Raw genomic sequence first — 12,946 nt, forward strand, 5'->3', positions numbered from 1 at the left:
TGTCTTCAATGTCACTCATTCTTGTTAATTTGGCCCACCAAAAGGGGTTGATCCAAGAGGATATAGTCACCTATGAGTTGTCTATCTCCCCAACAATGTTCCTAGACACCACCAAGAGGAAGAAAAATACAAGCATGTTTACTAAAACATATTTTGCTTAATCATTTTCATGCATTATAAATCAATTTTGTGTGTTGCTTGGGGTTGACCTCATAGCACTCAAATTTGAAGTATAAAATTTTCTTAGATAGCACAAATTTTGAGTAAGATTTTAACTTAGGAATGTTGATTTAGTTTTTAATTCAAGAATGTAAATTTCTAAATAACAAGTTAATTCAACATTATTTCATTCTTTCATCTTTAAATTTTAAAATTAAATATTTTAATTACTAATTTAATTGACATGCTTACTTTAATACAATCATTACTACAAACTAATTAATTTAAATTAAGTGCACATTTATTGACTTCATTCATTTATTTAAATAACTTATATTTATTTTATGAAACTATCTTACATCTCCTTGAACTCTCATTCATACTTTATTTGAAATGTTAATGATTAAAAATCTTGTCAACAATATTGATATAAATTGTAAAACTTTAATAACATTAACTTATATTTATTTAATTCTTCAAAATATCTTTAAACAAATATAATTTCAAAAATACTAAAATCTACACAAATAATAAAAATCTTTTTAACTATCATGACAATTCCATAAAATATTGATTTTTTAAAATTTTCCATTTTTTAAATGATTGAGAAGATCAGATTCCAGAACTTAACTGATTGAAATTCTTTGGAAAAAGTTAAAAAACAAAAAAAAACATCATAAAAATAAGTAAAAAACAGAAGAATAATTAGAAAAAAAATCTAGAATGACCAGATCAACTATCTTTATCGAATTCAACACTGTACAAACATTATGCTCTAGAGAATTTGGAACAAATGACATAAAATTAATTTAAAAAGCGTTCGCCGTTTCCGTCACTTGACCAAACCTTTACAATATCGTACTCAATTGGCTTTGAAACTCCCGTTGCATAACCCAACTCAACTGGTATTCAACTTGACAACTGTCAAAATCGTGGCACTTAATTGGCCGCAAAGCTCGTTACAAGGAAAACCCCAACAAGGCAGTCCAAGGGCCGGCACAATCGATCCTTAACTCTAGTAACGGTATTTCTACCCTGGTTAAACAATCCTAAAGATTTTATACTGTTCCGTTTAAACCCCTGTTAACAAACAGGAAAATTGAAGGCGTTTGATATATTTGTGGAGATCCAGAGGTCGAATCTTCAACAGTACGAAAGATGCTTCTGAAATGACAGCTCACGACTTTTCGGCAGGGGCGGCCGGTAAATAGAATACGCATCTGGGCCAGACTAGTGAGGTGTTTAGCGCTCTGCCGAAACAAGCAGGCCCGGCTAAATTTGGCGGCCAGGTCAACTGTCAAACTGAAAATGTGTTGCATCCGCGTCCAAGCTAAATTGCACTTTGTCTTTGCCTCTGTGCCTATCTATAATTGCCGCTTCTCCAAGGCGTGAATAAACTAATGAGGAGATTCGGTTAAAACTGATTTCGGTTCTGTTTATTGGAATTTGCAGATATAATTTGGGGGGAAAATATAGTTTGTTAGTTAATTAGCATGGGTTCGGGAAGAGGAAAGATGGAGAGCGTTCGCAGGGCCACGAGGACTGTGCTTTTTATGGTGATGATGGTAGGGTCGCTGGTTACTTCTTCGGCTTCGGTAATTGTGGCAATGGCGGATGTCATTATGCCCTGCGTCATCCTTTCTATCTTCACTTGTTGCCATTCCTGTTATACGTTGACATTTGAGTGGAATACTTACAGCTTCCGATCGTCTTTGGCGGATGTTCCCCTGCTTTCTCTGTTTCGATCATTTCTTATTTTATGTATGTATATGTTTTTCTTTGCTTTGAATTTATATGGAACAAAATTAAGGCGAGAATTGTTAATGGAAGGAAGATTTTACAGCCCTATTAGAGAAATAGCATTGAATTTTATGATAATTGTGAAAAATATTTTGGTCATCTCCTTCGGATTATAGGTGTTTTATGCGCAGGCTTGTGAATTGTCAACGAATTATTTGTTTAAGATTAGCTTTTTTGCGGTGCATCAATGTAAGATAGTCTGGTGGGGAAAAATGATGTCAGGGTTATTTCTGGAAAAAAAGATTATGGAGAAGATTTGATGTTTGCAAACGGGAAAACATGTTTCGGCAGAAAATTCACAGGACGTCAAATTATTAAAAATCAACGGTTTTCCATTTTGTACTGAGCAATATTATAAGAGGGGAAAAGTTAAATTTGTCATTAATAGCAAGATCCCAAGGAGGGGTTTCCGCTGCCTTTTTTGGGGTTGAAGTTGGCTCCATTCTTCTGCTGAATCGGAAAACTACATAAAACAGAATATTTTCCTGAAATTGTGAACCGCGGTTGCTTATAGAAGAGAGATTTTTACTAATACTGGGGGCTGAAGTATTGCTGTAGTTTCTACAGAAATTTTAGGATATTTTCGTCTGTCTAAATCACAGTTGATCTTATAAATGTCATAATATATTCTATTTCACAAATATTTATCCTTGTAATATTTATATATTTCAGAAATAGTGTGAAGGTAAATGTTGAAGGTGAAAATCTCCTAAATTCTCGAAGGATCACCTGAAAATTAAATTGCAGTAGCCCCTCCATGAGACCAATCATTCAGTATCCAATTATCAAATAAAATCTTATTAATAGAATTCGAGATTAACATCTCTTTCCAGATGACTAATATTTTGGAGAGAGGAAAGAACTGAAAGAGCCCAATAATCGTTAGAAATTAGGAAATTGACAGAAGGAACTGGATGATGAAAGGAAATTTTGTTTTTGGTTCAAATAGAGGCGAATTTCTGTCTTCAAATGGCTTAAAGTTATGGGAGGAAACATGAGAAAAATAGTCAATTGGCTAATAATAGACGCTAAAATCATGTCAGTGTAATTTCATTTGTTGCACTTGAGGCACACGCTGTTACTGTTATTTTATGGTAAATTGGAATGTGATTGTTTTGAAAAAATTTAGTAGTTTTCTTCAATCGATTAAAGGGTTTTGGATAAATTAATGAGTATCGCTCTGGAAACGCAAGGGAAGAATTTAATGAGGAAAAAACTAGAAAGTTACTAATCAACTTTTTTATGATGTAAAACTGCTTTGCTTTAAATTTTTACTACTTTCTAATTAAAAAAAGGGAATTGAAGATTGTTTTTAAAAGTTTGGCTAGAAATATTCACGGTTTATTTTGCAATGATATAGAATACAGTAACATAGATATGCCATTACAGCCCTCAACATGATATCTCAAATCAAGAGTTATACAAACAATTATTTATCAAATAAATGCACTTTGGATTGTTCTATAGACCACTTTGGCTTAAAGACGTTAAAATTCTTTCACACTTATCTGCTGCACACAAAATAGACAAAACTGAGACAGTACGGAATTAAATTGGATTGTTTGACATTTTGTTTTGCTTTGCTCAGAATTGAATGTTTTGGCTCATAATCGCAGTTGATATTGTAAGGGTACATAAAATAGACAGGACTGACAATTTTTTATTTTTGGCATCCCTGAGTTGTTACAATTTTATGGCTTCAATCCTGCCTCATTATAAATCATGACATTCTTTTCCTCCTTGATCCCTGACATTTCGTCAATACACATTCTTAGATGCTTGATAAGTCATTTTTGGTTGGATTCACCTCAACATCACAGACAGGGTCTTTGTGCTTGGAATTCCAATTTCTACATTTGTTGTTAGATTTAACTTATTGGAGTCTCTCATAGGAAGCAGTGCATGCCCTTGAATGGACTTGAAATGATATGAAATGGATTTTAAATGGCAGGTTTTTTGCTACCCTCAATGAAAGAACAGGGGAAGGCTGTGGGAAGTGGCTGATTTGAGTTGAACTTTTTTGTCAGGTGCCTATTATATCTGTGATGTACACTGCCTCTCCAATGGTCCTTACCTCGGAATCACGGTAATATGTGGTCTGGCATCAGCTGTGATTCTGATAATAAAGGTCTCTTTCTTCACTATTTTAGAGGCTTTACAAGCCTCACCAACTGCACCTAGGAGCCATCGGTTCAAGCAGTCATGGGGTATGCCTGCTATGTTCTTATCCTCTATGGTGTTAGCTCTTGGTCACATAGTAGTGGCATACAAGATACGATATCAATCTCGACGGATGCTACTTCTTCAACGAGTTGATCCAGAAGCTGTAAGATATTCATCCCATCTGCTAGTCATTTGTTGCTAAATAATTTAGAAGAATGACTGAAGATTACCAATCTGTGAGTGATTCTTGTCTGTAATATAAATGTAGTAGCCATTTTGTGATTCAATTGAATATTCTTATAGAATTTCTTTTAAATTAGTTTGCTATATTTTTTCCTCTGAGATTTCCTTTAAATTTGACTACATTCAATTTTAAGAAACTTTACATTTATTTGCATAGTTTGCGTTTGCTCCCACAATATTTTAAATTGTTTGACTGACATAATTTTTTTTATGTTGGTTAGATGCTTTTTGTTGAACATTCTTTACCCGTGAATACATTACGTGGTATAATGACTATCCTTGCCATTTCTGTGAGATTACCAAGTAAGATCCAATTTGGTGAAAGAGACCTCCCTTATAGAAGCCCCTCAAGAGAGTTTGCTTTTGCATTTACCTTATATATTGATCAAAATTCTGTAGCCATGGGTTTAGATCTCATGACCAATCTTGGTTGTAAACTGTATATTGCCAATCCACCTATGTTTAGAATACAATAGGGACAATTCCCTATGCCTTCACATTCACATTTTTTGCTTGTGTGTGTCTCCTATATGTAGTTTATTACAGTTTGAGCTAGTAGGAGCTGTAGTGATATTGATAGAGGATACAATTAATATGTTATATTGTTGTGATTTATTTTAAAGTTTTATAAAATATAGATGTATTATCAGGTGGAAAAATAAAAATATAAATTCATACAAAAGTAAGACAAAAACTCAGTTCTCATATCTACCTGTGAAAATTTGGTAAAATATGGAGGCAGTTAAGATGTTTCACATGTAGTATATTTCAATAAATGTTTAATAGTGGCTTTCCCTTTCCCCTGAATCTTCCACTGTTTCATAACTCTTGTGAGGCTTTAAGACATTTGAATCAAGTGCCCATGAAAGTCATAATAACTGTTGAATACTAGTAACATTCTTAGGAGATGATACTTACTATGGTGTACAAACACAATTTTCAGAAGCAGTCAGTATAGGTGTTGGAAGTTCAGGAGGAAAGCTTCTAGAGCCATATGTGATCTCCTTAACAAATCTAGCTAGTCTATTTTCAAGTCTAGCAGTTGTCAACAACTTTGATTTCAACATTATCCTGGCATTAATAGGATACACACTTCCATGTTTAACTGTTTTTAATAGGATACAATCCTGTCATGTCACCATACATATTTTCTGCAGTGGTAAATGCAAAGGGTTGACTGAGGGAAATAATGTTTATTATGATTATGAACCAACTTATTTACCGAATACAGAAATACTGAGTCAATGAAATATTTAATTGTCAACTCATCTTGGCAATATGTGTTTCAATCATGGACTACAGGAATAGTTCTTACATCCATTAACCGATGAGATCACTCTTCTTTAGGACTCTAGCATGGGACATTAACTGTTACCAATTTTTCATGACACATAAAGCTTGTATACCATTTGTATGCATATTGGTAACAATTCTGATTCAATGATAATTTATTTTCACATATTCTATACATGTGGATAATATGTACATTCTAATGATTACCAATGTCCATTCAATGAGCTCAGCTGACCAAACTTGAGTCATTAATGTGAGGGTTTCTAGTAAACTTCTACCTTTAACTTTAGTTTGATAGCATTCTGTAAATCATGTATTTTTTTTACATCTAAGAGAAATCTTGGACAATGTTGTTGAAAATTCGAATAGTCTTTTCCTGCCCTAAGTTCCAAAGATAATATGCATCTAAGATCATTTGCTCTTTATATTCTATTTGATTTTAGCAGTTGTAATCTTAATTTTAATACTATCCAACTGTGAAAATTCTAGTTGAAGGTTTTCTGTTAAAACATCTCTTAGTTTTGATTTTAATCTATCTTTCCAGTTCTTTTTTTTGGTTAACCTTGCTTAACTTTATCTCACTTTATTTGGTTCAAGATTGTGGATCATGAACTAGATATGAAAATTTGGCATTTTCTTATTATGCAATTATGTTCTTAGGAGAAGTGACCATAACTGCTTACTAATTACAACTTGCAATTTTGATAAATATTTACAACAAAATTCTAGCATTCAAAATCTGAATAAGACACGACACATTAAAAAAAATCTTTTACAATCCAATTTGTAAGATAAGGACCTACAATTTTTATGTTTTTTGGTTCAATATTTTATACACTTTTCACTTGCTTGCCTTGAAAGTTGATGTGTAAACTTGTGTAAGGGTTCTGATTCAAAGATTTTATGCAATACTTTTTTGTTTGTGCACATTTCAACTATGTGTGAAGATGTTTATTTTCTTCATACAATATTGTTGTATTACATTTTAGTTCTAGTGAGTTGAAGATAGTTCCTTCATCACTAGTTCATCACTTAATTTCCAAGCACATCCTGTTTTGAATTTTATAGGTTCTCGTGTCCAAAGCAGCTTCGCATGGTTATCAGAAACTCCTTCGATCTCCTAATCCACGAAAAATTGCTAGAGTTGACTCTGAAGGGAAAATGCATCCCTTTTATGAAGAGAGAGATATACCTGCAAAAATGCTTGCTGATGCTGATAGCCTCTTCATATTATGTGAAGGTCTGGTCATCCATTATAAAATTATTTATGAAAGACCAATTTATGGTTCGATGTTTGACAACTTCTTTGGAGATGCTAATGATAGAGATTGGTGCATCACATCTGCGAGGCCAATATTTGATAATCCATCCAAAGTTGTTTCTGGTTGCAGGAGTTTAAGTGATAGTTTAACAAATGCATCATTGAATACTCCATTAATGGACAGCTTCACAGAGGAGGGGACCTCAGCATCAAGCTGTGGCTTTGATGAGTGTTTTCCTTTTCCTCAGCAAATTACTCATCTGAAATTGGAGAATTATATGCACGATGAGATGGACTCCAACTCAGAGTTTTTAAATCCTGGAAATTTGGTGGTAAAAACAGGGCAACAAAAAGCAGGATTAGATGGTATTGTTTTGATTCATGGTTTTGGTGGAGGAGCTTTTTCTTGGAGAAATGTCATGACTCCCCTAGCAAGACGTACTGGCTGTCCAGTTGTTGCATTTGATCGGCCTGGTTGGGGACTCACTTCCCGTCCTCAAAGAGCTGAATGGGAAGAAAAAGGACTACCTAACCCATATGAGCTTCGATCACAGGTAAGACTAAGGACTTATTGTTATGTATGTGATTTCTTAACAAAGAACCGTGTTTTACTCTTTTTTAATTGAATGAGAAATCATCATGCGCTTTTGGGGGTGCTTCATTTTTGGCTTTTGCACTTGTGAACCACTAATGTTGTATGAGAATCGATTACCGTGGTGATGGTTATATTATAAAATCATTATTTAGATCCATACCCTTGTATTGTAGCACATTTTTTTTTTCCCCAAAACACTCAATTTTACACCAAGTTGAATAACTGTTATTCAAATAGTTTTTAATTTAATTTACATGTGGTAACAGTTGAATTCTATATGAAGTTATTTGAATGTTGTTATAATTTTGCTCTGCAGGTAGATTCACTATTTTCTTTTTGCAAGAAATTGGGCCTTTTCTCTGTTGTGCTGGTGGGTCATGATGACGGTGGCTTGCTTTCTCTAATGGCAGCTGAGAAAGCACAAACTTGTGTAGATGTTTCTCGGGTAGGCTTACACAGAATTTACACTCTATTCTCATTTCGTTGCTCCATGCAATGTTTGCTAATGAATGTCCTACTTATTCAGGTAGAAGTGAAGGGAGTTGTACTGGTTAGTGTGAGTATTTCTAGAGAGGTTGTACCAACCTTTGCTCGAGTCTTGTTGCATACATCATTGGGACGACACTTGGTCCGTCCTCTTTTACGGACTGAGATAATCCAAGTAGCTAATCGTCGTTCCTGGCATGATGCATCAAAATTAACAGCTGATGTTTTGGACCTTTATAAGGTAAATTTCATTTCAATATTCTCTAACCAGACTTTATGTGAACATTTTTCACCTAAAATAGCATGTGGCTCAATTTTCATATGTTGCAATGTAGGCACCATTGCGGGTTGAAGGATGGGATAAAGCAATTGCAGAAGTTAGTAAATTGTCTATAGGAACTATGCTCTCATCAAGCCATGCCTCAGATTTGTTGAAAGCGGTGCAAGGCTTACCGGTGCTGGTAACAGTTGGGGCAGAAGATATCTTAGTCTCCTTACGATCGTCCCAGCTTCTAGCATCTAAGATTTCTAATTCTGTAAGTACTGAATTTATATTTAATTATCGTATCTAGTCATTTCTTGAAATTCCACGTCATTTTATGTATTATTAAAGAAGCTGATTGTTGGCATTTTGAGGGAAAACATAACATGATGCTCATGTTGTTACAGAAACTAATTGCGATTTCTGGTTGTGGGCACCTCCCTCATGAAGAGTGTCCAAAAGAATTGCTGGCAGCTATAGTGCCTTTTGTCTCTAACTTGTGTATGGAGTTAAATAAGCCAGACAAATTCTTATCCGATGGATATCGATAACAATTTTGTGAGAATCTTGATGGTCTGATCGATGGCTTTGGCACTTCTAAATGGACATTTTATTCGAAAGCTGGAGCATGTGCATGATGCTTATCGTTTCGAATGAAGAAAGTAGCTGGATTTAAAGCAAAAGCAGATGATACCCACCTTGCTATTGAATTTACCAATTGCATTAAATCAGAAGCAGATATGGTTTGAGACAGAGGAGGTTGTATTTAATTCCGAAGAAGAGGTATGGTTAGGTTTTTGCAAGCAAAGATAAAATTTTGCACTCCATATTGCACAGAAAGGTGTCGCTGTTATACTTAAATCACCGATTCTCAAGTCATTCCCATTACAGATGAAAATGGCAGTATCCAACATGCGTGGGTGATAGAAGTTATTTTACAGCAAATGTGCAGGACTTGTGGTAAAATGGTGTGGATTGAGGTCACTTTTTGACACATCCATTCTTTGCCAATGTAATTGGCTGTTGTTTCATATAGGATGGTGCCAAATTACTGGCACTAGTTTTGTTAATGTTGTTTTTCTTTCCAACTTGTATATTGTCTTTTAGAATGTACTAAGAATTATAGCCTTAAAAGCTATATATTGTATCTTGTAAAGAATGAAATTTTCCATATTGAGGCTGCAATGTCATAATTTTTTGCTCTTGGCACCTTCTCTTGTTCTGAACAACGGTGGAGGCACTGATGAGAGAACGCTTTCACAAATTCACTGTTCAATAACTTCCAAGTTTTCTGGGTAAAACAACGAGCCTAGTTCTTATGGATCCTTGTTATGAGATCAAAGAGACTTCCAATAATATAAGAGGTAGTAATTAAAGGTTGATTGTATAATAGAAAAATTGTAGGTAGTCATATAACTGAAATAGAATAAAAATTGCTTGTGTCAATACATTTTATCAGAGAAAGGATAATGGCAACAGAAATTTCGGTGGTGTAAGATGGTTCGCGCAAGACTCAGAGGGCTTTGGGGTGAAAGAAAAACAGTCTCACCTTTCCCACTCTAAAACCAAAAGTCAAGGGTACATACTTTTGCAAACTCAAGAACAGTTTTCATCAATTTCACAAATATGAAGGCACGTAAGGCGAGAATAGACAACTGTGTCAAATGCATGCATAAAAGTTATGAATTTCAAGCTATTATATATAAGTTAAGATTTTCTTAAACTCTTTAGCTGGAATAAGTTAAATCTTCTTAAACTCTTTAATTCAAGGGTACATACTTTTGCAAACTCAAGAACAGTTTTCATCAATTTCACAAATATGAAGGCACGTAAGGTTAGAATAGACAACTGTGTCAAATGCATGCATAAAAGTTATGCATTTCAAGCTATTATATATAAGTTAAGATTTTCTTAAACTCTTTAGCTGGAATAAGTTAAATCTTCTTAAACTCTTTAATTGGAATAAGTTAAATCTTCTTAGTTTTTAAGTTGAAATAAGATGATAGGAATTTTGTTTTCATTGCATGACATAATTATGTCACAAAAACCCAAGTGATAAAAATTCCATAGGTGTGTCTCAAAGATACCCAAAGACCCTCTTTACTGCAACTCAAACTCCTTGTCAAGAATGGACACTACTTGATCAATCTCCAATATAGTACAAACTATAGAAATACTACCAGCTATACTCACATAAAGAGTATGACCTATGTCCTCTATCTCATCTAGTGTATCAAAATATTGCTCAACTTAAAATTGTTCCTCCATAAATGAGAACTTTCACTAATTTGCAAACTTGCATGAATTGAGATTTCCTATAAAAGTTATTCTTCTTACATTACTACAAAGTGATCCAGCTATCCAAACCCCCAAATAGATGTGTCTCAAAGATACCTAAAGACTCTCTTCACCGCAACTCAAACTCCTTGTCAAGAATGGACACTAATTGGTCAATCTCCAATAGGGTACAAACTATAGAATACTACCAGCTATACTCACATGAAGAGTATGACTTATGTCCTCTATTCTCATCTTATTGCTCAACTTAAAACTGTCCTCACATAAATGAGAACATTTACTAGTTTGCAAACTTGCATCTATATGTTATTCTTCTTACATTAATACTACGTAGTGATCTAGCTATGCAACATAGATCTCCTGCAAATCCCACACAGAAAAGTTGTTTCCACATCTTACCATTTAATCCCAAGGTCAAACATAACAGCAACAATCCCAAAATTGCAAGATATAAGCTTCTCAATAGGAGAGAAGATTTCACCAACATCTATTCTTGCATCTAATGAATTGACCCGTAGCCATTAACCATAATGAATTGACCCGTAGCCATTAACCATGCCCCATACTTCTCAATCCCATCCTCAAAGCTAACTTCTCCATGGTTCTAGATCCATATATTAGAAGATAAAGGAAAATCCTACAATGCATCTAAGAAATAGGTGGGTTATAACTAGTAGGTTGTATCCTCTATCATGTAGACCTCCTCAACAATGAGGTATGAGATTGATCCTCTTCCAATAGTGTTTTGAATCACCCACTCACTCTCTAAATAATTTCCTCATCAAGCCCATATCAAACTCACAGTCAACCCTAAGTGTAGGTTCCTCTATTTTTTAATTAAAACTTGTCAAGTGAAATCTCTATCATCACCTCAACCTATCTAACAATAATAGGTAAGCAACATGAAAATTATGGTCCTTTACAACTAGCTCTCATTGTTGACCATTTACCATGACCTTATTTAATGTCATTACAATAATATCCCAAGTCCACATTTACCTTTTTCTTTTTTTCTCAAGTATTATATTACGAACATTTCCCACTCATTTTCTTACTTTGTGATGGATTTTTGAGAGTTATAATAATCTCCAAACCAATCTTTGATTAATTCAATGTGTCTATCTTGTTGAGCTCTTCAATATTTTTTAAAATGACTAAAATTAAAGCTATGGATCAAAAGTCATGCTCTCTAGAAGGTATTTAAAAAAAACAATATTAGACTTAAGATTGCAAGTGAATATCACACTAATCTTAATATGCAATCTTCAAGATACTAGAGTCAATCCATATGAGTCCACTATGTAACATGTATCATTCTATTGATTTTTTTTAATTGTAAATATGCTAAAAATAATTGGTCAATATTTTTGTGAAGCAAACCAACATGGGGTAACAAGAATGACATTACCTATTGTGAAATTTTTTTTTGTTTGTGTGAAATATTTTGATAGAAGAGATTATTAGTTATGGCTTAACCTTTCAACTTAAAATATGTGGCACTCATGGATGTCTAGAAATGATGAAGGGTTTGAAGGCAAGATAAGATTCCTTACGGACTCTTGTAATGGGTTTTCTTGTAAGTTATCTTAAAATTGAAAATCCCAAAAATTATTTCGTTTTCAATTTGATGGACAATTGTAAAAGTTTTGTTGCACAAATCTAATATTGTTCATGTTCAATGGTGGCCTTATATAGACAAAAATGATGGGTGGTTAGATGAGGATAGTGACAAAAAAAGAGCATGCTACAAATTACAAGCCTACTTTTGGTAGTAATATTACAATTATTATTGTAGACTTCTATGGGACTGCTTATGTTGGTGCTCATGTCATCCCTTAGTTTCTTAAGGCTTCTAATCCTAATTCTGTAGTATTTGATGTTGGTGTAGACAGTATGGAGGATCTTGAGTTTAATTAGGCCTTAAGTCATTTTTTGTATATCAATGTATATGCTTCACAATATGTAATTAATGTGATAGATACTACTACAATTGTTTACTGGAGGAGTTGTATTTGTCCCAAGTTATATATTGTGCTCTAAACCTTAGGTGTTAGTTTTCTTGGATCTGTATCAACTTTACAAAATATTAAATATATCTATGTGTAAAGCGTATGACACATATCTCAACACTTTCTATTTTATAGACAACATTTCAAATTATGTTTATTTTTTCCTAATCTATCATAGGTCCATCAAACAAATCACTTTATAATTCCAATAGTCCTTGACTCCTTGTAAATGAGATAGACATTCTTAACCATCCAAAGCCTAATCTTAACTAAAATGGGGAAGAGATGTAAATTATGTTGTAATATTTTCTCTACCACATCCTATAAGAGTAACTCCATTCTAAGTCTTGTGATTAAGGCTTCATATTGAACTATGT

The 12,946-nt window shown here is 33.8% G+C and overlaps 1 protein-coding gene across 1 annotated transcript; it reads left to right on the top strand.

The window, feature by feature from the left end:
- The first annotated feature begins 1,297 nt into the window (after positions 1-1,297).
- On the top strand, positions 1,298-9,471 carry LOC131063208 (uncharacterized). The gene is made up of 7 exons (XM_057996996.2): positions 1,298-1,920; positions 3,987-4,285; positions 6,727-7,473; positions 7,831-7,959; positions 8,041-8,241; positions 8,336-8,536; positions 8,670-9,471. The coding sequence occupies exons 1-7, from the start codon at positions 1,653-1,655 to the stop codon at positions 8,811-8,813; spliced, it is 1,989 nt and encodes a 662-aa protein (XP_057852979.1). The 5' UTR covers positions 1,298-1,652; the 3' UTR covers positions 8,814-9,471.
- Positions 9,472-12,946: the final 3,475 nt, after the last annotated feature.

The sequence above is a fragment of the Cryptomeria japonica genome, chromosome 1 (genome assembly GCF_030272615.1).
Source record: "Cryptomeria japonica chromosome 1, Sugi_1.0, whole genome shotgun sequence".
NCBI classification, from domain to species: Eukaryota; Viridiplantae; Streptophyta; class Pinopsida; order Cupressales; family Cupressaceae; genus Cryptomeria; species Cryptomeria japonica.